Below are 25875 nucleotides of genomic sequence, written 5' to 3'. Positions count from 1 at the left end.
GGTCCCTTCCAGCCTCCTGACCCAGCTCAGCTGTGTCTGAGCCCTGGGCTCTGGAGCCAGAGACAAACCCTCGTGCTGCTGGCACCTCTCTTGCCAGAGGCTTTAGTTCAGCACGGCCATTTATACTGATTTGAGTTTTTCCTTCCGTCCGTGCTGAAAGACAAAAGTTTGAGTGTTTTGGTGAGTTGAGGCCGTCCTTCAACTCAGACTGCACATTGCAAGGTGGGGAGGAAAGGGATTTTTGTGCCCTGCAGGGATCTGCTGTCCTGGCACTGCAGGCAGCAACCATTGTCCTGCTCTCTGCCTTCCCTGGTTGGCTGGTGAGTGACATCACCCATGGCTGCAAGATATATTTCATTTATCTGGTGGCACGAGGATATTTTCTGCCTTCATTCTTCATGGAGGCAGAACTTTTGGGCTGGAAGTCGTAGCAGCAACACAGGTGGGCACTGCTTGCAATGAGGATTCTCTGTGCAAACCACACATTCTTCCCTTGATGTTATCCCTCTCTCTGCCTCAACCCTATTGACTAGAAAATACCAAGATTTTAGTTCTGAGACTTTAATACACTGCACATTTTGCTAATTTTCTTTCTGGCTGTGAGCCTCTGTGGTATCATTTTCCAGCAGTTTACTCAGAGGGCTCAAAACTTTCTTTTTTTTTGTTTAATGAAAGTGGGAATTCTCCTCGAGTCCCCTGACTAAAGCAATGGCAGCCTTAAGAAAAACAGAACGTGACAGAAAATGGATGAATGGCTCCAGTGCTATTGCAATAATGTGTAAGGAGCCCATTTGTGCTGTGTGAGCTGTGAGAGGACACTCCTTGCTGAAAGAGCCGTGTGTAGTTTGAGATTTTGAATGTGACTAAATCCCTTGTGCTTCTCCTTCTTTAGTTTGGCTCTGTGGATCTCACGGATGTGAGAGCTCTCCTCTTTCTGCTTTATTTCTTTTGGGCATTTCTTCAGTCCTAATCATAAAAACTAGAATTTCTCAGCAATTTCAAGTCTGGAGACTTCCTGACCTCTATCATTTCGTGCCCAGGGAAAATAAACTTGTTACTATGGTTTGAGCCTTAATGACTGCAAAGTATATATAGTCAATTTATAACAGTGCATGCTGGATTATCCTGTGCATGGCTTTACAGATTTTACAGCATTTATCAGCAGAGTGCTCATTTAAAACATGTTGTTTTAATGAAAAGGATACCCTTGCCACTGTTTTGTGTTGATTATGTGGTAACACATTTTTATTATCAGCCATAAAAATGATTTGGAGCCTTTCCACTCCAGATGCGACCTTGGGCAGAGCCGTGCTCATGAGGGCCACGGGCCCCTGTGGTTTGCTGGGCCCTGACCATGGCTGCAGTGATTTAATATCCCTGTTCCCACAGCTCTGCACAACACTGTCCAAGACAGCCCCTGTGTGCCCCTTCCTCACTGCAGGAGCATCCCAGCCCTGCCCTGGCTGCAGCCCCTCTAATTTGCCACCTCCAGGGTGGCTCTGCCTCTCTACCTGAGCACATTTTAACATCCAGGCTTGCTGGGGAAGTGAAAGGATGATATAATAAATAATATAAAGTGATTCAGAAAAGGTCTTCAACTCACACTTGAGTCCCATGGCAATGGGAGTTAAGCACAGTTATGGTAAGGCACATGCTTAAGTGTTTGTTGGACTGATAACACGTTTCCTGGAAAGTCTGAGAAATAAATCATTGGGTAGGAGCACAGAGTGCAAAAGGCAGATGGAACTGATTCCTTCCTGCCTGGCATCAGTCAAACCTGGTGAAGAAAAGCATTGTGACCTTACTCCTTTTTGCTGTGCTCAGAAAGCAGGACTCTGGATCTATAAATAAAGATCCTTGCAGTAAAGGAAGAATTTTGCTTGTTTGCAAGAGTGAGGTTCAGTTCCCTTGCACTTAACCCAGCTCCCAGTTTAATTAGTTTCTGATTCACCCCCGTCAGGCCAATACATTCTGCAGGAAGTTCATCATTTCTGGCTCTGCTGCAGTACTGGCTCTCACCAGGCCTTGCAATAAAGAAGTGATAAACCTTGTAATAATTGCAAGTTAAAAACAAACAAGTGGAGCCAAGTCACTCTCATTCATAATTGCAGTGTGACTTCATTATGTAAAGACAACACCGTGTGTAAAGGCTGAAACTTCTAGGGATTTAGTGGAAAGTTTGAGCCATATTCCCTTTTATTTCCCTTATCCCTAAATTAGTATTGCTTAGGTGGTTTTCAAACAGGAAAAGATGATGCTGTAACAAACCTCAGTGTTGCATGCCTAGAAAAAATGTTCCCATGTTAGAGAGCAACTCCCAGTTTCAATGAGGGAGCACAGCCTGATGGACAGCCTGGATCCTAGGGGGAATATAGGGTCACTTTGCCAAGGAGAGAAGGTTGTAAATGGCCCACACAGCTCAGGGATGCCTGTTGGGTTTATCTGAAGGTTCTGTGTTTGCAAGGCCCAGAAACAGCTGTGAGTTTTAATAACATCCTATTGCTTCTAAGCAGAGCTCCTGGAGTAAGTAGCCTGCATTTATTTTTTTTAAATTTGCTTCGAAGTTAAAGCACTTCAACTCTTTAAAAACTTATTCTTCTCCATAATCTTTAATTTGGTCGGTATTTGTGCTTTTCCCACCAGTCCTTGTCCTCAGTTTGCTACCCTGGGCCTGCAGGTACAGCCCTTCTCCTTTTGCCAGCTCTCAGTAATTCCTGATCCTCTGGCTCTGGGTTTGAACAGCAGGGAAATGCTGTGTCCCCAGCATCAGCTTCAGTCCCTGTGTCATGTTTGTCCCACTCTGGAGGCAGTGAAGTCCTCCCCAAGGAGGGTGAGCGTGGGACACACTCACAATTAACACAGCAGCTTCCTAGCTAATTGGTGCTGATTTCCTAAAACCAATAAAGCTTTTATGCCAAAATCCCGTGCTGTGTGAGCAGAGTTATTCCCAGCCCTGTCTGGCAAGAGGAGGAGTTTCAGGACCTCCTCAGGAACTGAGACCACGTCTGCAACCATCCAGGTCTCATGGAATATTCTGAGTTGGAAGGGACCCACCAGGACCCTCCAGCCCAGCTCCTGAGTGAAGGGAGGCTGAAGCCAGGACCGTGGGCTTGTGATGCCCTTGCTGTGAGCCCCGGCTGAGCCTGTGTGTGCTGCCTGTGTGTGTTCCCTGTGCAGATCCTGCTGCTGGAGGCTGCAGAGAGGAGCCCAGCCCTGGAGAACAGCCTGCCCATCACGGGCACCACGGCATCGTGGTACGAGGAGCTGCTGCCTGGAGCCTTCCCCCTGCTCAACCCCGGCTCTGTGCTCAGGAAAACCGTGGGATCTGTGGGTAAGCCTGGCCTGCCCTTCAGCACATCAGCCCTGCTTCACACCGTGCCTTTGGGCTAGCTGGGGCTGGCTCTGCTCTGTCCTTGCAAGCTGCAGAGGAGAAGGGCTGGGAGCTCTCTGCCCTTCCTTGGGTTCAGCCAGAGCAGAGCAGGGATGTCCTTGGAAAAAATTCATTTCTGTGGGCACAAACATCTGCTGGGAGCTGAATTTGGGTCTGTTGGAGTTCTGTTAAGCCCAGCAGGGCCACTGTGCCTGCCTGTGTGTTTCAGTGGGCTTGTTTTAAGTCCAAAGGTTGTGGATTTTGAGGTCCTGACACATCGAAACATTCCTGAGGAATTCATCAGGATCACAGTGGGACAGTTCCTGCTCACCTACTGAGCACCAAATGCAGCATTTCCCTGTCTGGGAGCAGTGCTGGGGGGTAGAGGAATGGCTGCATGGGTCATTCTTGGTCTTATTAGGACAAAAACCTTTGCCATGAATAGCAGCATCAGCTACAGTCTGCTTTACATTTTCTAAATTTGCCATAAACACAATGGGCTGTTTTATGATCCCTCTTGTGGCATGAAAAAAAAATACACTTATAAGAAAGTCTCCTCTGAGCCCACTTGGCCAGACAGATCCCCCTGCATTGCATTTTCTTGACCTTGGCATCTTTTTTCGAGATCCCTGCTCTCTGCTTCCAAAGCTCTGTCTGTCGCTTTGCTTGTTCCCAGAGCAGCTCTTTATTCTTCAGGGCCTACTTTGCTTTTTTCTTCTTATTTTTTTTTTTCTTTCCGTTTTTTTAACCCGAGCAGTTTATTATGGCAGCCCCTCCTGACTGCAGCAGACTTGGAGCAACCAAAACAATCCAGATGTTGTCGCTGTTTATGATTTGTCATGATGCCACAGCATGGAGGGAGGTTCACTAACAATGTGTTCTGCAAAGTATTCTCAGAACCACAGCCACGGCTGCCAGGAACTGAACTAGAGCAGTTTCCCCCAGTGTCCATTATATGCTCATTCTGCCTTTTCCATGTCATTTATTTTTGCTGTGGCAGCGTCTCTGCACCTGCACTTTGCTGCACCAAAGTCAGCCCAGCCAAATGCTGGAGACTCTGAGCCTTCCATGCAAACTCCTCTCCTCCTTGCACATGGGCACGTCCTGCTGGGCACAGAGCAGTGGCTGCCTCTCCCCCAGGCTTCTGGCAGTGCTGCCAAGCAGAGCAGCTCCCCTGTAGCCCTTGGATCAGGCTCGGCCCATGGGGCAGGGTCAGCACCTCCCAGCCCTGCAGCACAGCCAGGTGGGCACTGGTGGTCACCTGCCAAAGCAGGTGGTGGTGTCTGAGCTGTGTGGGAGTCAGATTCCAGGCTCTGTGTGTGCTACCAGGTGTAGTCCTTGCTCGCTGTTACCCTTTGTTTTTCTGGACTTGATTTATTCAACCTGGAATAAGAACTGTGGTGTAGTAAAGGAGTCAGGAATGCACCAGAGTGTTTCCAGTCAGGACAATGTCTTTCAGCAATGACAAATAATCAGTTCAGCTGCTCATTGACACGTGGTTGCCTGCTGGAGCCCCTACCCAGTCTCTGTGTGCTTCAGATCCTCACTTTTCTAAAGAGCTGTGGGAATATTTCATGGATCTGGGTTCATATTTGGCCTCCTTCCCTCCCCACACCAGCCTGTGTCCACGATTCAAAGCCAGCCAAACAAACTCAGTGTGGATTTTGGTGGAGTGAAGGGAACTCCTCACAATTTAGGATGGAGGGGAAGTGCCCATTTTGCATGATTTCAACACTGTGCTGTGACTTGCTGGAAGCTCCCCGGGTTCTCCTGCAGAGATCCCAGGAGATCTTTCATCGTGTGGGATATTGGAGTAGGTGCAAGTCAAGCCTGAGTGTCCTGGGTGATTTGGGGCTGTGGAAAGCTGAGCCTCTGTCCCTCCCACCCTTTCCCCTGAGCCTTTTGGGAAATATTCCCTACTTTGCCCTGCTTCTGGGTGTTCAGCCAAAATAAATCCCAGCCCTGCCTTGCATGCCACCAGGCTGGATGGACCAAGGGCAGGATGACACAAAGGTGGCTGATATGGGCAGGATGCTGTGGGTTCTGGAAGTGTTTCTGGATGACCCAAAGCTCTGGGTTGGCTGATGCCTCTCCAGGCTGAGGTCCAGGAAAACCTGCTACTGTTTATGAGGGTGGTTATTTCTTCTGTGAGTGACAGGGCTGAGAATAGACAATCATTTAAAACAATCAGTGCTGTTGAGACAGCTGCACCACTGGCCTTTCTGATCAGCTTGTTAATCAACACAATACATTTTTCTGAGTATTAAGAAAATATATATACTCTGGCTGAGCCAGTTGGCAGCAAGAGACCTAATTTTTCATATCTCTCTATTTTTCTCCTATTCTTTTTAAATTATTTTTTTACCCTGTCCTTCTTAAACAGAATCTAAAGGACACAGAGGTGCAGAGGAGCAGCTGATACCACAGGGTAAGTTCATAGTTTCTGCTGTTTCTCTTTCAAAGCTAAACTGTTGTTATGCCCAGTCCTGTACTTATGTCCCAAAAAGCAGAAGGGTCCTGTGGCCAGGGACTCCTTGGAGCCTCACAGATGGAGAGGCTGGGTTTGTTCTTTGGATTTTATCTGATCGTGGGCTGCTTTGGTTGGAGAGGCCAAACTCCAGTTTTATCACATTAATTCCCCAGCACACAAGGGATAGAGAGCACTGTCTGATGGAGAGGAAGCACATGTGGCCAGAGCCAGCAGGGCATGTCCTCAGTGATGGGAGAAAACTCTTCTCTAGCTGGTATTGCCTGCCAGGGGCACCAGGAGCCTCTGGGGATGCTCAGGGTATCCCTTTCCTAAGCTCCAAATAAACAGAGCAGCTCTGGGCAAGGGGGGCAGCACATGGTGTGTTGCAGGTTAATGACAGAGCCAGGAAGAAAATCCTGTGATCTCTGCACATCTCATTTGGTTTCCAGCAGTAGATTACTCATCCTCTGCCTTTTAAAAAGTTTAAAATTTTTCCTGTGGTCTTTTGCTTCGTATTGTTTGGAGGATAAACTCTCACCACAGGTTTCAGCTCTCTGCAAGCAATGCCACTGCAGCAGAGCTGATTTTTGCCACCTGAAGATTTGGCCTCCCCCCTTTTCCCTGACTCCTTCCCTCTTTCTCCCCTCTGTTGCACTTGTCTCCTTTAAGCTGGTGACACCATTTGTCACCAGTGTGAGCCCTTGCCTGACACATTCCCCAGTGCTGCTTCTCCCAGCCTTTCCCCCTCCAGGGAAGGAAGTGCCAGTTTCTCTAAAGCTCTGCTGCAGCAGTGGGATTGAGGATGCTGCAGGAAATGATTGTTCCTGGTCTGCAGGACTTCGTGGGATTGAGTTATAAGGTTGGACTGAAGGATTGAGGGTGATTTACACAAGTGAGGGAATGTTCTGAGCCACACTCAGCAGCACAGTGTGTTGTTCTTGCAAAACATTCTCTGCTGTTCTTCCCCCTGTGCTGGAATTTGATGCAGTGAAGTTTCAGGTGTGCTGGGGTTTTTTTAGGGATAGAAACTGTTTCCAATGCTGTGAGCAAATGCTCTTGCTTTCCTAAAAGGGCTCCTGATCACCTGCCTGGGCTTCCCAGGACAGCATCCCCTGCCAGGGGAGATCCATCCTTCTATCCATAGAAAAGGCTGCAGTTTGTGTCCTGTGGATCAGCAAATTGATCCAAATTAAAACCTGGCCTTAATTCCTTGTTCAATACTCAAATTAAATCAGATCTTTATTGATGATTGAATGTAACAAAAGTACAGGCTCACATTCCCACTCAAAGCCATTGAGAATTGGCATTTCCTCAGTCTGCCCAGTTTCATTGTGGATTGAAAGCAGAGAGATTTAATTAATTTAATTAATTTAATTTAACCAGCTTGGACATCTCTCCAAAATGGAAAAAAGAAGGGAGGAAGGGGAATCTTTCCAGGGGGTCTAATACTGGGGGATTATTGCTTTATTCTGAGAAATGAGGCTTGGATGAATGTCTGGGGTGACAAGGTTTAGTACCCCAGGTGAGCTATCCCACATCTAGCGTGGGAACTGGATCCAAAAGTGGGATCTGCAAATCCTGTGAGCCTTGATGTGACTGTGCAGCCCTGTGCCCTGGTACCAGCCTGTATCCTGCTCTCCAGCTTCTTTCCTTTCCTCCTTCTCTCCCTCCATTCCCATCCATGCTCTCCACCCCATATGCAGAATATTCTGTGGGGTCCAGTACCTCTCCTGATACCTGGGAAGGGCAAAGACACTCCTTAAGAATTGATCCAACCTTAAATTGCTCTGCTGTGTTGTGGTAATATGTAATACATGGGCTAAAATCTGAAATCTGAGTGTGCTGAACTTTGGACTCATCCTGATCTCCCTCTGGCTTTGGAGCTTGCAGCTGCCACTGCTTTCAAATGCTCTGAGCCCTTTGGTAGCCCAGAAACCAGGAACCTCTGACTCCTGTGGCTCTGACACTTAATGCCTTTATTGCAACCATTAACCACTTAATCTGAGCAGACAGACCCACTCACTCACATCTCCAGGGCATTAAAGCTTCAGTGCTGTTTGCACAGTGTTTAAATGTCTCCATGTGAGCCCAAAGTGAGCACTGTTCTTCTGAACAGCACTATAAAATTGCCAAGTGTTATTATTTTGATAGTCTGGGGGAAAACAACGTTAAGATTTTATTTAGTGTCACCAGAAGTAGTGACTTGGAGATCACTAATGCTGCCTCTGCACCTTTCCTGGGCTCACTGGGGGTCTGAGTGGGCCCAGAAACCTCCCACTGGGCTGCAGTCACTGCTGCTGGTGTTTCCAGTCACCCTGGAGCCCTGCTCAGGGATATACATTACTGACAGCCAGTTCCTGCAGAAATGGGGGGCATTAATGCCACTTTGGGGTGAAAACACTTGTGAGATGAATGAACACAGCAGAAACCAGGGAAACATCATTGATACAGCACCTCTGGGTGATGAGTGTGGAGCAAGTGGGAGACAGGGCTTGATTTTCTTTGGCAAATCTATTTTGTGTATTTTGGTGCATTGGGATGGCTCTGGAGTTTATGTGTGTGGATGAACCCAGCAAAGCACATCCAGACCCTGCCCAGAGCTGTTCAGGCCTTGGGAAGGGGCCAGTGTGGGCTCAGTGTGGCTCTGCCCAGCAATCCCAGCTGGAGCTGCACATCCTGCTGACTTTTTGGGGAGGGTCTTGTGCTTTTTCCTTACAGGATTGAAGGAAGAAGAGGAGAAGCAAAGCCCAGTCTGGCTTGTCTGGTCTACCTGCTCCTGGCACCAGTGCCAGCCTGTCTGCACTGCTGCATTTCTGCCCCTTTGCACCACTGAGCCCCTCTCTTCTTTTGAGGTTGCTGAAGCCTTTCTGACCTCAGCAGTGTCCTAACTTCCAGCTAATTTCCTTTCTGAACATTTCCAGGGATTCCAGGACAGGTTGGTCCCCCGGGCCCAGTTGGACCCACTGGGCTGCCAGGACCACCAGGGCCAAAAGGAGAGAAGGGACAGCCTGGTGAGAGGGGCCCTGCAGGGCCACCAGGTGAGTGCTGGAGGAGGGCACTGCTGCTGTGACAGGAGATGTTTCACCTCATACAAATTGTCTGTGACAGCAGCTCAGAGAAGGCCAGGCATGCAAGATTTGAGCATCTTCAGTTGGTATCAAATCCATTCCAGGGAGTCCCCTGGGAGCTGGAATCAGCCAGGAGCTCCCAGGGCAGGCAAGCACCTGCAGGAGCAATGACAGACCCTGGGATTTCCTGTGGAGCTGGAGACAGCGTGTCCCAGAAAGCTGCAGAGCAGGATCATGTTTCCCCATCCTGCTCAGGAGCTGCAAGAAAGAGCCTGTGACCTGTCAGCCTTTGGAGCAGAGCATTCCCTGTTTAACCCTCTCACTGGGTGCCTGCTTTAACTCCCTTTTTTCTCCACCATTTGTGTCAAGCTGTCAGATGCCAGGATGTCAAACTAATGATCCTTTTGTATGTTAAGGGAAAAGGTTATGAGGCCATTCTTTCAGAGAACACTCCATTCCTGAGCTAGGAGTCTTTCTTCATTCCCCAGACGTTCCTGAATGTTTTGATGAAGGCAATACTGCACAATAGGTGCCAGACCTCAGCTCTGTGCTCTCTCTCTAAAAGGCTGTGCCTTGTGAGCCTGAGCTCGGGTAAGATTTAAAACTTTGAACACTTTTTGGCACTTTCTGGCAAGCTGTCAGTGGCCAAAGCCTGGCCAAGGATGTGTCTGCTTTTTTTTGGTTTCTGTTTTCAGGGAGAGCCTTCCAGCCCCACAGGACATGTGATCTGTCTGCTCCCACACTGACTCTGCTTCCCTGAGCTTTCCTGGCAGGGAGGTGACACAGGTGTACCTGCAGGGAAAGAGGATTTGATTTCACACTTTGCTGCCTGTAGTTTCTCACTCAGCCTCAGGGAGAGGGGAGATTTCACTCTTTCAGCATTTGGGCTGCTCAAAGGCAGCACCTCTGAGCCAAGTCAAGCTCTCTCCTTTGCCGAGGAAGATGCTAAACCAAAAAAAAAAAAAAAAGGGAAAATTGGGAAGCTGTTTCTAGTTTTCCCACCCCTCTGATTCCCACAGCTGCAGTTTAGGACAGGAATCCTTTGTCTTCTTGCTGCCTTTTTACATGTTAGCATCCTTAGCACATCCCCAAGGCATTAACACATCCTCTCCTGCCTCTGCACAGGAATGTTGGGACCTCAAGGACCAAGAGGACTTCCAGGAGAAACCGGGATCCCAGGTCCCCCAGGTCCTCCAGGGCCACCAGCCACCCCAAGCCTCCCTCTCACCTTCCAGCAAGGGGTTCTCTACTCACTGCAGCCCACAGCTGAAAAGGAAAGTAAGTTCCCTCCTCAGTTGCCCTGTTCTGTGGCAGCAGCAGAGTGGGCAGGCACGGAGCAGCTCAGCTCTGCCTGGCCTGGGAGCAGCTGGACAATGTGCCTGCACTGTGTGGGTCTCTTGGGAATTCCTGATGGAACATCTTGGAAGCTACAGGGGGGTTCACCTTTCCAAACTGAAGAATGAAGTCTCTGCTCTCCTAAACTGTCAGTGAGAGCAGGGTTTGGAGGATTTTGTTCTCTGTGCCTGTTTTTTTAGGTTTCATCACAGCTTTGGGGAGGCAGCTTGGTGTCCTGTAAGCTTCCATCAGGAGTGGCTGCTGGGAGGAGGGTCTCTGGTGAAATGACAGAGCTCAGGTAGCATCACCTGAGAGACAAGGCCAGAGGAATCCAGAGTGGCAGATTAGGTGCTGGTGCACCAAAGCTGTGGGGTTGGAGCCCTCTTGGTGCCACTGTTGTGCTGTTGGAGTGTCAGGGTTGCTCAGGAATCAGAGATTCGCAGCTCTGGAATTATTACAAGGACATCTGTTAAATGTGTCTCTTTCCCTGCCCCTGCAGATGTTCCTTCCACCTGTGTTTCTGGTGCATTATCCCACATCCACACAAAACACAGAATTATGGACTGGAAGTCCACACTGACACCATGATTTATCCCTTCCCTGTTACAGGAGAGCCAGGGTTCCTTTGTGATTGTGCTGTTTTAAAAAACACTTTTATTTGATTTGTGCTGTGCAGGGCAAGAAAAGGCTTTCTAGGAAAGGCACATCCTGCACTTGGATTGGAATTCTCTCAGGTTTGGGCTTGATTCTCCTGGTCCAGCCCTGTGTAGCTGGCAGGCAGTAATGAGGAAGCAGAGCTCGGCTGTCTCCCCTGGCTCTGTAAACTCCTCAGCCCCAGCTCTGTGGGTTTCCCATCTCCACTCCCCCAGATTTCAGCTGTGCCTCTTCCCCAGCTCTGCTGCTCCTGTCCAGCCTCCAAGCTCAGTTGTCTTAGCTACAGCCAAGGATTACTAAGTCTCCCCATGTCTCACAGTTATCTCGAGCTCTCCCTTCCCTTCCACCCACTCTGCTCTCCAGACTCCTTTTCCCAAAAGTGAACAGATGTATTTTTAATTTCGGGAGAATTTTAACGGCTCAATTTCATATTCAGTTACTTAGGGTGTATGGGAAGGATGGAGAACTGAGGTTCAGTACTAAGATTTTCACAAAATACACATCAACATGCTGCATTCATCAGCTTGAGAGCATTACAGTCACCTCACTCCTCTCAGGGCCACCAAATGGGGCCATTCTGCCTTTTATTGCAAGTGGTCCCTAAGGATGGTTTGGGTGCTGCTGCCCCTTCCCCTCCAACCACTCTTTGAATTAAATTCTTTCTTGTGAAGTAGTGGATAAATTAAAAAGTGAATAAAGGCTTTGATTGCACAGCCTTCCCAGCTGATGTGTGAGAAGGGTGAACTCAGTACTGTGCCCAAAAGGGAAGAGGATAAATGGTGGATAATTATTTCTGTTCTCTCTGCCAGCAGTGGGCAACCACATGGACTTGAGAAGAGTGAGGCAATGGTGACTGCTCCATTTGCATCCCTGGGATCCCTAGGCTTTCCTCCCTCCATGCCTGTGGGTTTCTTGGTTTGCAGAAGGAGTAGCCCAAAACTTTATGACACTTTTTTTTAATACAAATTCAGCTGCAAGTATAAGTTATCTACGTGGCCATGACAATGTCCTGGCAATATCAAGGCTATTTTCTTACCATTTTGCCTCTGTGTTTGCTGGTTTTGCCTCCCACAGGCTGGTGGAAAGCTGATCCTCTGCCACCCGTAAAACTCAGCCTTATAAATTCTGTTTAGATTTTTAAAAATGTATTTACTTGTTTTGAAAGGAGCACATCTGAAAACTATAAACACAAAATTCCAGCTGCTGACAGCAGAGGGAAGCATATTCCTGGTAATAAGATGTGAGAGCTGTATCAGGTTATTGTTATTATACAGTTTGGTTCTGCCTGAACATGGTTAATGCCTGTGCCTTTATTAATTGCAGCAAGTTCCCGTTGGCAATATTTATCCGCAGGCAGAAGCCAGAAATGGGGAGACAAATATTTTCTCACAGTTTCCCTGTGCTGTGGTAAAAGAAATGGTCCCATTTTTCTCCCTCCAGATCAGGTAGCAGAAAAAAATTAAGACAGGATTACTTCATTTCCATCCTGTCTCAACAAATCAAGGCTATAATGGGGGAATTTATCCCAGTCAGAAACCTTAGCCCTCGGCCAGAAGCTGAGCTGCTGTTCCCCACTGCTGGGGCTGCTGCTACTGGGATCTCTCACTTCCCCTGCCACTTAAAAATGAGTGATCAGGTACATGGTCTAGAGCCAGCTCAGACCTATTCCCCGTGCTAACATTGATGATTTCTAGGGAATAGTTAGAGAAAAGAATGCGACTCTCACTCTTGAGGGCTGTTTTTTTACATCTCGAAGATCTGCAAAAAACACATGAAATAAAATTAACCTGTTTTTAGAATCATCACTGTTGGAAAAGACCACCAAGACCAAGTCCAGCCATCAAACCACCACCACTAAACCATCAAGTGCCACAGCCACACATTTTTTAACACTTCCAGGGATGGTGACTCCACCAGTCCCCTGAGGGGAGAGCAAGGGGAAACTGAGGCAGAGTGGCTGATGGTGTGCCCAGCATGTCAGTGGTGATAAGGGAGAGGGATTTGTGCAGCAGCATCCCAGTGCCTGCTGCCAGCAAGGCCCTTGCTGAGGAAGGAGAGCAGAGCAGAGGAAGTGAAGGGGAAGGAGAGGAGGAAAGAATTGAGAAAATTGAGTCCTTTCAAAGTGTGCCCTGAGCTGCCTTTGCTGCTCTGGCTGGGCAGCTCTCACTGTGTCCTTCAGGGCATTTCTCTGCTGCTCCAGGGTGTCTTTGTCCCTTTCCAGAGAACACAGGTGCTCCTACCTGGCCAGGACCCTCTGCTTTCACTCTTCCTCTTGGCTTGGATAGGGGTTGGAAAGCTCCTGGAGCAAATTCAGTATCAAGGTTTTCTCCAGTGAAGCACTGTCTGCTGCTTTGGGGTATCCAGGAGCACTGAAACAGAATCCAGCTCTTGAGCCCAGCAGAGCCTGGCTCAGTGCAGGAGGTGGCTGAGAAGGGAAGATTGCTGCTGCCATTTGATGCTATTTTGTGGCTGCTTTAACAGTCTCCAGCTGCACAGAGCCCCAGAATGTCCCCCTGCTTATAAGGGAGTTTATAAGGAGGTACAAGTTCTTCCTGCTGCTTTATGAGAATATGGAGGCAATCCCTTAAAAAATATGAGGGTTGTGTTTTAACACTCTTCAGCCCCATTTCATTCACAGAATGTTTCATCCAGAGCTGGTCCTGGAAGGAAACCTGGGTCTGGGTGAGTCCTGCCTGGCCAGGCAGTGCCACAGTGCTGTGCTGCCCAGGCCAAGCAGGGGCTGCAGAGCCCAAGGGCTGTAGATCAGAGCTCTCTTCTGTGTCACAATCGTGGAATCACCTTTCATAAATAACGTTGAGTCAAATGTCAGGATGGGTGGATTTGTGGGAGTAACACTGTCATTGCAATAATGTGCCATTTAGCTGGAATGTTTTGTAACCCAAATCTTTATCCCCAGCTTACCTCCAGCAGAAATTAAACCCTGGTTGTTTGCATCCTCTGCCCCTCTCAGTGGATGTGCAGTTGATTGTGTTGATCACTTTAAAAACAAAAGGCTCTACAACTGTTAATGCCTTCACTGCTGTTTGATGCTCATTTCCCAATTTCATCTTACTCCCAAGCTGTGATGGATTTTGACATGGTCAAATAAAACTCAAATTAATTGGATTACACACTTCACTGGGGTACCTTTCCTCCTGAACATGAGAAGAGTCTCAGTTGTTTTGTTTCAGAGCTGTGAGAAGGGGGAAGATGAATGGGTTTAGAAACAGTAGTCAAATAAATACCTGTTTGCATTCAGGCTTTAGGCACAAAATGTGGTTCTCAGAGGGATCTGGGCTGGATCTTGTGCTGTCCTGCTGCCAGGAAGGCATTGCAGAGGTATCCTGTCATCCTTGGCACTCAGAGCCATTGCACAGTTTTCCCTGGGAACTGCTTTCAAACAACTGGCCTGGAAGTTCTCTCTACCACTGCCAGTGCTCCAGAAGCTGGGAAGGCTTTGCAGCGTGTCTGCTGAAATTTCTGGAGAGTTCACCTTCTGGCCTTTGGGCTGGACTCTGCAGAGTAAGCAAACACCCTTCTGACCTTCCTGGTGTCACTTGACATTTGCAGTGAGACATTCCCAGCCTCTTCCTGCCCAGGGCTCCCCTGAATTTTACTGTGATGAGTTACAGGGATGGGTGGAAGGAAACATGAGTAAGCTTGAGGTCATGGGCAGGAGGAGGTGGACATTATTCCTGCATGGCAGCCTCCAGCTATGGAAAATGTGGGATTTTCAGAGGGTTTGCCATCGTGGTGACCAGGAGCCCACATCTTCATCCAGGTTAAACCCGAAATTTGTTGTTGGTCCTACAGCAAAGGATCAGGACAGAAAGCCTTGGTGGCACCAAGATGTGGGGTTCCCTTGCTTGTTTTGTGGCCTTCTTGTCTTAGTTGTTCATTGAATTTTTGCCCCAGGTTTCCACAACTGTCCCAAAGTGTTGTGGGGTGCTCAGATAAAAGGTGCTGCCATACAGGTACCTCCCCAGATTACAGGTGTGCCACAGTACAGGCCCATAGGCAGCAGGGTTGTTGAATATGGTTTTGGCATCACAAGAAACACTGAGGGCTACTTTTTTATTTGTAGTTGTGGGTTTTCTACTTAGCTGCCAATTGAATAGAAACCTATTGGCTCCAGGCTGAGGGAAGATGTGGACAGCTACAGGCTGCTGGGTTTTATTCTTGACTGGAGAGAACTGAGAAAGATGTGCAAAAGCACAAAACTCCTCCAATTCCTGCTGCTGGCTTTCCTTTCCCTGCTCCACTCCCATTTCTCTCCATTTCCCAGAGCTCAGTAAACCTGCCCATTGAACACCTAAAATAATCCTAAATGGCAGGAAAGTTTCCTGAGCTCATGGAGAGGGCAGAGCACACCCATCCCCGGGCTTACACCTCGGGGCATCTCCCAGCAGCACCTGGCCAGGTGAGCTGGCTGGGCTGGGGGGCTGTGCTGCCAGGGAGGCTCAGCAGGTCCCTGGTGCCAGGCAGGAGGCAGCCCCACATCCTCACCCCACTGCTTCACTTGCCAGGCAGCCACAGGCCAGGTGTGGGGTGGAGATGGTGAATTTGGGGTCAGTTATTCCAAAGCAGGGTTCTACAGGTGTATCAAACACCCAGGTTTGGAGGGAAAGGACAGCTGGTCTGGGTTCTCAGGGGTGGGATGAGCAGCTCTGCAGGACCAGGGGTCACAGTCCTTTGAGAGCAAAGGGCAAGTGCTCCAGGAGCCCAAATCCAGCATCCTGCAGCACTGCCAGCCTTGGCCAGCAACAGGCGCCAGAGGATTCTGGAGAGGGGTCCCGGCTGGGCTGGGACTGACTCTGTTAACTCTGGACATTAACTCTGTTAACTCTGTTAACTCTGGACACTAACTCTGCTCTATTAACTCTGGATATTAACTCTGTTAACTCTGTTAACTCTGGACACTAATTCTGCCTATTAACTCTGGATATTAACTCTGTTAACTCTGTTAACTCTGTTAACTCTGGACACTAACTCTGTTAACTCTAGACTCTAACTCTGTTAACTCTGGACTCTAACTCTGTTAATCTCTTAACTGTGCATATTAACTGTGCTCTGTTCACTCTGTTCACTCTGGACACTCACTCTGCTCTGTGCTGCAGATGGAGAACCCCAGCTGGCCTCCACTGTCATCGACACCATCATGGCTGGACTGCCCGGACCACGGGGAGCCCCGGGGCCTGTGGGGCCACCAGGTGAGAGCCAGGGCTGGCTGCAGGGCTGGCAGGGTGGGGAGGATGGGCACAGATTGGGGCACAGACTGCTGATGGGCAGTGGGTGCCTGCAGGGGAGGGAATGCTCACTGCTGGAAGGATGACAAAAAGTAACTGGGTTTTTTATCTGTTGATAGTGGCTGATTGTTTTACTTTTGGCAGGACACATCCTGAGAAAGGGGCTGATTAAGAGCTGTCTTTAAGAGTGGGCTGTCCACTGATTCCTTTCTGTTCTCCCCCTGCTGCAAACCTGTCCTGTCACTGCACAGCTCCACCAAGCAGGGTCTGGCCAGATGCTCTGGGATGTCTATGAAGACTTTGTGGCCAGTTTGAGCTATTCCAGATTTTCACCAGTATAACTGAAACCAGAATCTGAGATGAAAATTCAGTGACAAGCCTTCTTTCTCTCTGTGCTGATGGGTGGCTTAAATGATAATATTCCTGCAAACGTCAGCACTTCCCTGTATGATGCATATTTAGGAGTCAACTCCCATTAGTTGCAGAAAAGGCTTCTCCTTTCATTATGAGGGCCTTTCATTTATCCTTCAATTCCTTTATTCTTTGACTTAAGCGTTTGTATGGTGCATTAATGATTGAGGCTGATTCAGCGGTACTTGGTGAATAATGTCCACATTGTTTCATCTCAAGGGTTGTGACAACTAAAGCAGAGAGGAGTATTGCTAAGTTCAGGCTGAGCAAATATCCTGTCTCCCATCTGCAGGTATAATTTAACAGCTACTGTTGAGATATAATTATTTTTTCAAAAGAAATGAATCTGTTAAGTGACTGTGTGAGACAAGTTGACCTGTTTAGATGGTGCTTAACTCATCCTGGAAGCAGCTCTCCTGTGGTAGAGATTTTAAATTAATTTATTGCCAATGCAGTGAGTGAAGACCAAGAGAGAGCTTTGCTTTGCCCCACTCAGTCTCTCCTGTCACTGCCCAAACTCCATCTCCTTCATGTTCATCATCAGCTTTCTGACAGCTCAGAGGGCCCAAGTGCAGCAGCCCTGGGGCTTCTCTTGTCACCTGAGATTATTTCAGGACCAGCATCTGCAGTGTCTTGCTCTCATGTAGCTGTTCCATGGGTCTAGTTTCAGTTTTCTCAAAAGCTGCATTTAAGGGATGGAAATGTGGATGTTACTGACATCCTTCCTGCCTCTTTTCACCATTTTTTTCCTCCCAGAGCTCTAACATGTCCCCTAGGGCATGGGGATGTTCTGTCAGGACGTGGGTGTCCAGTAATCCAGTGTTTGATGAAGGGTTCTCAGTCACTGAGAGACTCAGCAGAATATGAAAGGAAGTGCCTTTGGAATCGAGGGTTCTTCCTTCTAAGTCTCCTTAAAATTGTCTCCAATTATGATTCTCACCAGGGCCACCAGGTGCTTCAGGACCCAAAGGGCCCCCAGGACCCATTGGAGCCCCTGGATCACAAGTAAGGTGCTTTGGTGCTTTGGGGTGAAGGGCAGAGTGGGGGGTCAGGAGTGAAACATCATCTCAATGCACAAGGAGGGAGAATAATCCTATACCTGCTGTTTTGTTCCCTGTGCAATTCTGTGATGTAATTCCTTTTTCTCATTCTGAGAGGTTGAAATGGTTGTGCTTTCCAGAGTTTCCCTTAATCAGAATAATGCATTGTGCTGCTGCTGTGTCAAAACATTTCACTTTGGCCTGAGTTGATGCAAAGGATCTGACATGGGCTTTACTAACACAGTGATAGAAAAATACTGCATTTCCTGTGGAACACACAAAAAACCCAAAAATGCATCAAAGGGAATTCACCAATTCCCCAGAGTGAATGTGTTAAGCCTACTTTTCCAGACATAGCACTTTCATTCAAGAAAAGATCACAAATTCCCATCAGTTTGATTATTTATTGCTACAAACATTGTGGAGGGGGGAGATAATAAAGGAGTGGGAAAAACTCACTCCAAAGAATTTATGGTAGAAGAAGGGCACAGTACTCAGATGGATGGAAAAAGCTGGTTAAATGGAAAGAAATGAAGTCATGAATAGGAAACTGCCAAACTACTCCAAATTGTGGTTGACTGATACAAAGGGACTCAGTTTTGGGAAGAAGAATGATGCTTAATGTGGAGGTAAAGCAGCAGCATCAAATTTTTCAAAGGAATCCCACATGAGTGGAGAGCACAGAGAAAGGTTAAGTAACTTTGTAGAGGGATGTAACTCAGATCTGATAAAAGGAGGTTTGGAACTGAAAATAGAGAGAGAAGATTTTTCCTATGTGTTTATTAACCACTTTGAAGAAGCCATGGACAACAGATTAGGGAAAGTTTGCCAGGGTAGCAGAATCCTTTCAATTAGGGAATGCTCTGGAGAACAATGAGAAACTCCAGATAGATATGAACACAGTGAGAGATTTGGCAGCCAAATGACAGATGCAGTTTAACATCATTAAATATAAGGTAATTCACAATTCATAAGTAGATTCTGCTGCAGAGTCTGGCTTTTTGACACTCAGCACACACTGCAAATCTTTTATTTTTGCAATGTGGAATTCAGGGCTCTTGAGCATCCCTGTCTCACTGTTGAGAGCTGTCAGGAGCAAAGGATGCTTGTGGACACTTGGGCTTTGTTCTTGCTGCATGTTTGACATAGGGCCAAGCCTGGCCTGTGCCCTACCTCGTTTGGCAGCCCCAGGGAAGCTCCTAAACCAGGCCTGAGTCTCAGAATCCTTGGTGGGGGCTCAGCTGAGCTGTGGGGCTGGCTGGAGGCAGGATCAATGTGCTGCTGGTGAGCATTGCTGGCTCCCAGCTGAAACTGGGAGAGTTTCCTCCTCCTCTGCACCCTTAAATCACATGTGTGCACCCTGCTTGCACTGAGCTCCTCACAGCAATGCTCCTTTCTCTGGCCTGGAAAACCCATTTCTCTGGGTGCTGATGTGAAGATTTGGGGGGCTGTTCCTAACCAGGCTGGCTTAAATCCCCAGTGGCCTGGAGGGGAGCCCCAGACTCACTTCTGCATCCTCCAAGACAGCCTGCAAGTCACTTGAGGTGGAAAAAACAGCATCTTGTACATGGCTGTGGGGAGAAGGAGAGCTGACAGGCTGAATATAAACAAACAATATTGTTCTCTCTTGGTCTGGTTAATAACTGTGGCTTCTCTGGGTGGATAAGTTAAGAATTTGGATCGATTTCTGCATAGCAGTTCAATTAGTAGAAATCTGGAGACTGTGCCCTTCTTAGCCATTGGTGACTGCTTTATAGATTTGTTCAACCCAGGGAGTAAAATTATTACCAGAGATTGGGCTTAATTTGAAAATTGTTTATTAGGGTGAGTGAATAGCTTCAAAATAATTTCCACTACACAATCCAATTAATTTTCAGGTATGTGTGCTTGCTCCTGCCACCCACTGAGGCAATTAAGAAGTGGGGGGAAGCAGTGGGGATTTTGAAGCTAAACATACTACCTGTGTATAATTTCTTCTTGGTAACTGAGAACAAGAACTGTCCTGTCATGGTGATCCTGAAAAAATGTTACATCAGGGGCCTGCAGTGCATTAAAAGAGCCAAATAGAGGGATCTGCAGAAAGTGCAGGGCTCTGGATATCTGCAAACAGAGCTCCTGTTGTATTTGCTTGAGGGAAAAGGAGAATCCAGCCCAATTGCTTAATGGGTGTGTGAGGTTTTCAGGAGCTGAGGATCACTGGGAAGTGTATTCACTGCACCTACATAAAGGTTGCACAGTAGAAATTAATCCCATCTCGTTCTGCATCTCTTCTAGGGCTTGCCAGGATCTCCAGGACAGCCTGGACCAAAAGGATCCAAAGGAGACCGAGGAGAGAGAGTAAGGTTTTACAGGCACAGAGAGATTCCCACAGCACTGGGGGCTGAGGCCTCAGGATTCATACACAGCACAGGGCTCACAGATGCAGTGGGAGCACAGCCACCACCAGCTTTAGATGCAGAATTTCTGGGGTTCCTGCAAGAACCAAGATTTACTGTACAGAGGAAGAGTTGAATTCCTTGCCAAGTCAGGTGTTCCCCTAAGAGATTCAGGTAGCAAAGACTTGGTGTATAAATGCCTGGAGACCAACTTCCACAGCCAAAGCTGTTTAGTGTGGAGTGTTTTGAGAGGGCTAACAGACCTCTTCCTTCTGTGGCACTAAAGCTTTAAAAACTCACCAGACTTCCTGAACCAAAGTCATTCCCCAGGTCAAACGATGTTCTTAACATATTTGGAATACTGAAGTCATGTTCCTGATGTTTATGTGCCTCAGTCTTTAGTGGGCTGTCCAGTGCTGATAAGTAAACATAGAACAAAATGGCTGTTGGATGTTATTTCCAAACTGGTGGAGTTTAGGAGCTACCAGAGAAATTTCTAACAAGGGTATAAATGTGTCAGATTCCCAGTCCAGCATTCAAGCATTGGGAAGGGTTTGAACGTGGCATTTGGGCCTTTGGCTGCTTCTGTTCAGCTTAATTGCCAAAAGGTCGTGGCCTTTGTAATCTCTGGGTGAGTCCAGGAGCTCAGAACCATTTGGGAGTGGAGCAGGTGGAAGAGGATCACTGAGCCCTTGGGTGTGTGAAATGGGCACCATGGACTGTGGAGAATCCTGAGACCCCAGCGTGAAGAGAGCCAAAGGAGGGGACAAGGACAAGGAGGAAGCTTTGGTTGGTGCCTCTGCAGTGATGGATGTCTGGGGAAAACAAGTTCCCTTTCCTTCCAAGTGCCATTTTCCTGTCCCACACGTGGGGCTGTGGGTGATGGATTCCCCTGTGACAGAACCTCCTCTGCATCCCTGCTCCCCTTCCAGTCCAGCAGACAAGGGGGAAGCCTGAAAGAGCCAAGACAGACAAATGCAGATCAGTGAACTCCAATGTGCTGACCCCTCAAATTCGTGGGAATAACCAGCAATAAACTGCTCCTCTGAGGCTGGGGCACATCTGCCTTTTGAAATCTCTGTTATATTTTAGTTTTGGGTGCTTGGTCCTGTTCTAATGTAAGAAATCACCTGCACTTCCCTGCAAGACAGAGTGACTGTTGGTCATTTTTTGTAACACTTTCCTTGTGCAGCTCAGCCAGTTTGGGCATGACTTGGCTTTACAAATAGATTGCAGACTGATGGAGTTCTGGGACTAGAATTCAAAATTCTGATAGAGAGCAAAACCTTAACTGGTGAGATGGATGCACAGATTACCAACTGCATCTCATTGCCATTCAATCTTTATATTCAGCTAAAAAAAAAAAATAGAAGGGCATGGTGTGTGGCAAAGGGTCACATTTGCATCCAGGAAACTGATAAAACTCTTCCTCAGTGATTCATTTAACATTCTGCTGTAGTTTGTGGTCGACTATTTACTAATATTACTACTAATATACCATGTTACTACTACACTTGTTTTTAAACAAAATCTTGTTGCATTGTGTCCATTCACTCCAGACAGATCCCTTAGAATGTGGGCTTGTTCCCTCCTTGCTACGAATTTAGAATTGTAACTCTCCTCTTAGGTTTGGAACAAATGAGATTTTCAAATATCAAAATGTCTTGATAAATAGAAAAAGAAAAACCCATATTTCCTGTCCATTCTCTGTTAGTGTGGAAAGGGAAGCTGACAGCTTTTTCTGTCAGAACTTCTGTAGGATGCTCTGTGTGCTTTTTGTCTTTTGTGAGTGTGGCTTTGAAGCTGGTTTTGACAACTACATGCTGCAAGTTTGGGTTTGGTGGGTACAAATGAGGGCTCGAGCAGAGGAGCTGTGCAGCTGCAAAGAAAAGCAGAGGGAGGGTTTACAGCATCTACTGAGATTCGAGAAAATGTTATTATACATTCTTCCTGCTTAATCTCGGCGAGAACAGATGTGGGAGAGACCTGAAGCAGTGAGAGCACAGCCCCTGCATGGCTCAGCTCCGTGTGCTGCTCACACTCAGCCCCTGCTCATCCCAAGCACTGCCAGGGAGGGAAGCTCCTCTGCATCTCCAGGCAGCCTGCAGAGGAACAGCCAGGGAGGCCTGGGATAAAAGATATTGCCAACATGCAGCCTAAATATCCTTTGATCCCCTTTAAGCTGATAACATCCTTTCTGTTCCTCCTGGACATGCAGCACAGCCTGTTTATGTATTTTCAGTGTGTTGTTGTGCTCTTCTCTGTGATTTTTTCCTCTTTTCTGTGCTTTTCCATGAGCTTTGCTCCCTCCAGTGCAGAATCCAAGTATTTCCCTTTGAAGATATTGGGAGCACCTGGCAGACTGAGCCTTTCTCCCAGAGCTCTCTGTCCATAGGGGCCTTTTCCTGGTGCTGGCAAGGCATTCCATAGGAGTTCAGTGCTCCATGGGAGTGTTCTGCAGGTGCCCTTGGTTTTATACAAATTTGATGGACACAGAAATCTGCCACCATATATGTCGTTTTATTGGGGGAAAAAAGGATGGGTTTGTTGCTGTGTGCATTTACAAGAGAATAACCAGGGGAAATATGTGGCTGTTTCATTAATGGATTTCTATAAATGCTTTTACATTTTGCCTCTTCTTCCCAGGCCTCTGCCTTCTCACTAAATAACCTGTAACTGCTCTCCTGGTCAGGGGTTCTGCCCTGCCCCAGCTGCTCCAGGGAGGGAAACCAGCACTGTAGAGGAAAACAGGGGAAAAAAAGATGTTCAGCTCAATGGCATTTCATTCTGCCCCAAACCAACACGTACTAGTTCAAACAGTTTCTGCTAAATAAGAAAAATTAAAAATAAAGGAACAAAACCCCCTCACCGAGAACAATATGCAATTAGCACAGCAGGAGAAAGAAACAAACCAACCAAGATATTGTACCTGTGTTTTGATCAGTGGCTGTGGGGTGTGTTTGGAGCAGGAGCAGATTAAATCAGTGCTTGGTGGGAGTCCTGGGCTCGGTTCTGGCTGGGGCAGCAGCAGCCCATCACTTCTACCAGAGAGAAGAATGCAGTGTCTTTGTAAGGAACAAATCTCCAGCCAAATTCCTTCCTGGTATAATGTAACTGACTGCTGGAAAGTTCAAAAAGCCTGCTAATCGTCTTACAGAGAGGGCACTGAGCTCAGGAGCTCCCTATCCAACCCAGCCCCTCCAGAGTCTGATGGGATTTGGAGCTGATACTTGACAGAAAACCAAAACCCCCTTTTGCTGTCTCTAAGTGATAATGTCAAGGGAGAGCAATTTTTTTTTCACATTATCCCAAGTGTAAGGTTTTTTCATTAAGCCATCTTAATTCCGGTAGTAAAAATTACACTGTGTTCTTGTCAAGTGGCAAAGTATCTCCTAATGACACTGCCTTTATTTCCAACAGGGGCAAGCAGGTCTGCCTGGAGAGAGGGGCATTAAGGGATTTCCTGTAAGTGCTGCACTCGTGGGTGGGTGCCAGGCTCAGGTGGGCTTGGTGCCTGGCACTGTGGGTGCCACTGGCTGGCCTGGAGCTGCTGCAGGGCTGAGCTCTGCTGGCTCCAGCTCAGGCATTTGTTCCCCAGACGCCCTCAATGAACAAATCCCTCTGCAAATGAGCATCCCCTGGGGTAAAGCACAGTGACCAGGAGGGCAGCACCCAGCACAGGAGCTGTGCTTTGCCTGCAGACCCCTCTGGCCAGAGCTGGGCACACACACAGCTCTCCCTGGGCCCCGGGAGCTCCTGGCACTACCAGAGCACAAAGGTGGCCACAGTTAAACAGTTCAAGGTCCATCAGCTGCTCTCAACTCCCTCCTGCACCTCAGCTGGCCAAACTGAGCTGGAAACCCTGTAATGAGAACAAGAGATGTCTCCAAATGATTTTTTGGCAATACTGAACAGATGCACAGAGATGTCTGCACTGGTGCATATGGCCAGAGCAAACAAATCAATGGTGATGAAGGTTGGCTGACAGAGATCTAGAGGAGAAAATTGGGGGTTTTTTGGCTGGCAGCTTCCAGAGAAGGCCCTGAGCCTCTGGGAGGGTTCTCATCTCTCTTCCTTGGTTCCACCTCATCATTTTGTACAATTCTCACAACCTTTTCTTCAGTCATTCCTCCTGTGCTCACCTCTGCTTGGCAAGTACCTCAGGGATGTCCAACAAGTTTGAGGAGCCCAAGCCTTTCCACTCTGTTTTAGATTGTAGTTTCATTCCATGTTTAGCTTAGAGTGGTTTAATGTCTCCCTGTCATCTGCTCCTGATGGAAGGAAAGTGCATGAACCTCCTGGCTGGGGGGAAACATGAGAGCAATGTTCACAGCACAGAGAGATCTTTGTTCAATACAAGCTTAATGAGCATCTTCAGAGGCAGAAAGTGATGTGACTAATTAATGAAAGCAGAATGGAGGATTTTTCTGTTCTAAATCAAGATGAAAACCTGCATGTTTGGGGGAAAGGAGCAGTTTATCTATGGTTCAGCATACAGTGTTGTTCACTGAGACCCTAGTGAGATGTTTATGGCCTTGCTGGGGCTGGGCCATGGCAGGTGGCTCCTCCTGCAGCTTGGCCACTCCTGGACAAGTTCATTTGTGTTAGAAGTGGTGGTGACCTCCTGGGAAGCTGACAGGAGCCAAGGCATGAAGTGGCCCTTGGCATGAAGTGCCAGTCCCTGTGTTTTCTGCTGGTGAAATGCTTCTTGAATTTGCTGCTTTGGTGGGGAGGGATCCAAGGGGTCCTGGAAGGGTCCTCAGCCACATGTAACCAAGTTTCCCTTCCTTTGTTTTAGGGTGAACCAGGCAAGAAGGGTGAGGAAGGTGACAAAGGTGCTGATGTAAGGATTGTTTCTACTGTTTTACTTTGATTTTGGTCACTTTGCCATATTCCCTTTGACAGGTGGGTTTGGGGGAGGTCAGAGGGTGAATCCACAGTTAAATGTGCAGAGCAAGTGGAGATGTGAGCCTTGGGTTTGAATTTAATGCATGCCTGGTGTGGGAGGTTTCCTTGTCACCATGTTCTTGGACACCTCAGTCCCCAGAGGTTGTTCTGTCACATGGAACTGGTTGGGAATTCCTTCCTATTGTCCTTCCCACCTGCTGAGGGACAGACTCCCAGCAGAGATCAAACTGCATGTGCAGAGCTTTGGAGCTCTCACATCCCTGCTCTCAGTCCCTGAAATACTTCCCAACATCTCTTTGGCCCTTCAAGCCCACAGCTGAGGTGACAAGGACAACAAACTACAGCCTGAGTGTACACGAGGAGCTCCTGGAACAGGGATTTCTCCTGCACTCCTACTTAGGTTATCTCCTCTTTTGCATCTTTTCATTTTTAAACATCCACACTGCAGAGTTGGGTGCTATGAAAGCGACATGATGGACAAGAAGCCTGTTCTGCAACACATCCCAATGTTAGTTTTGTTTGCTTTCTTGCAGGGAGAAGGTGTCCAACAGCTTCGAGAGGCTCTGAAGATTCTGGCTGAGAGAGTTTTAATCCTTGAGCACATGATAGGAATTCATGGTAAGCTAACGTTTTCTGCTGAAGTTTTTTTTTTTTTTTCTGCTAGTTTTCTTCTCTAGGGAACCAGGGGCTCTGTTCAGGCTGATGGTTAAACACCCTCCCACTCTCCTGAGCACTCTGCTGTCTGTTCAAGCCACATTTTCAAAACTGGGTACCATGACTTAGGGGTGCTTGGAACTGTTGAGTTCCACCAGCTGTACGACTTCCTCTGGCTTTCCAGTAGCAGGTGAAATGACCCTCACAGTGATTTTTGTTACAGCTCAGGCAGCCAAGTCACGAGCAGCAGCTCAAGCCATGTGGCACAGATCATCCAGCAGCTTCCCACAGAGCTGCTTGTTCAAGTCTTTAGGCCAGATCACTTAATCCTGTTAACAGCATCT

General features: G+C 47.7%; 1 protein-coding gene across 8 annotated transcripts in view; it reads left to right on the top strand.

The window, feature by feature from the left end:
• Nucleotides 1-25875, top strand: part of COL26A1 (collagen type XXVI alpha 1 chain) — a 195380-nt gene that overhangs the window by 162033 nt on the left and 7472 nt on the right. For 6 of the 8 annotated variants that reach the window (XM_088177075.1, XM_014888030.2, XM_088177071.1 and 3 more), the window contains 10 exons: nucleotides 3178-3331; nucleotides 5754-5798; nucleotides 8762-8878; nucleotides 10034-10186; nucleotides 16015-16107; nucleotides 17498-17559; nucleotides 19869-19931; nucleotides 23390-23434; nucleotides 24768-24812; nucleotides 25411-25495. In XM_088177075.1, the coding sequence (XP_088033201.1) occupies nucleotides 3178-3331; nucleotides 5754-5798; nucleotides 8762-8878; nucleotides 10034-10186; nucleotides 16015-16107; nucleotides 17498-17559; nucleotides 19869-19931; nucleotides 23390-23434; nucleotides 24768-24812; nucleotides 25411-25495 (862 nt within the window). The remainder of the gene's footprint in view (nucleotides 1-3177; nucleotides 3332-5753; nucleotides 5799-8761; nucleotides 8879-10033; nucleotides 10187-16014; nucleotides 16108-17497; nucleotides 17560-19868; nucleotides 19932-23389; nucleotides 23435-24767; nucleotides 24813-25410; nucleotides 25496-25875) is intronic. The other 2 variants (XM_088177074.1, XM_088177076.1) reach the window with 1 other exon arrangement.

This window comes from Sturnus vulgaris, chromosome 21 (genome assembly GCF_052056855.1).
Source record: "Sturnus vulgaris isolate bStuVul1 chromosome 21, bStuVul1.hap1, whole genome shotgun sequence".
In the NCBI taxonomy this organism is placed as follows: domain Eukaryota; kingdom Metazoa; phylum Chordata; class Aves; order Passeriformes; family Sturnidae; genus Sturnus; species Sturnus vulgaris.
The sequence above is the reverse complement of the archived record's forward strand: the minus strand, read 5'-3'. Positions and strand labels throughout refer to the sequence as shown.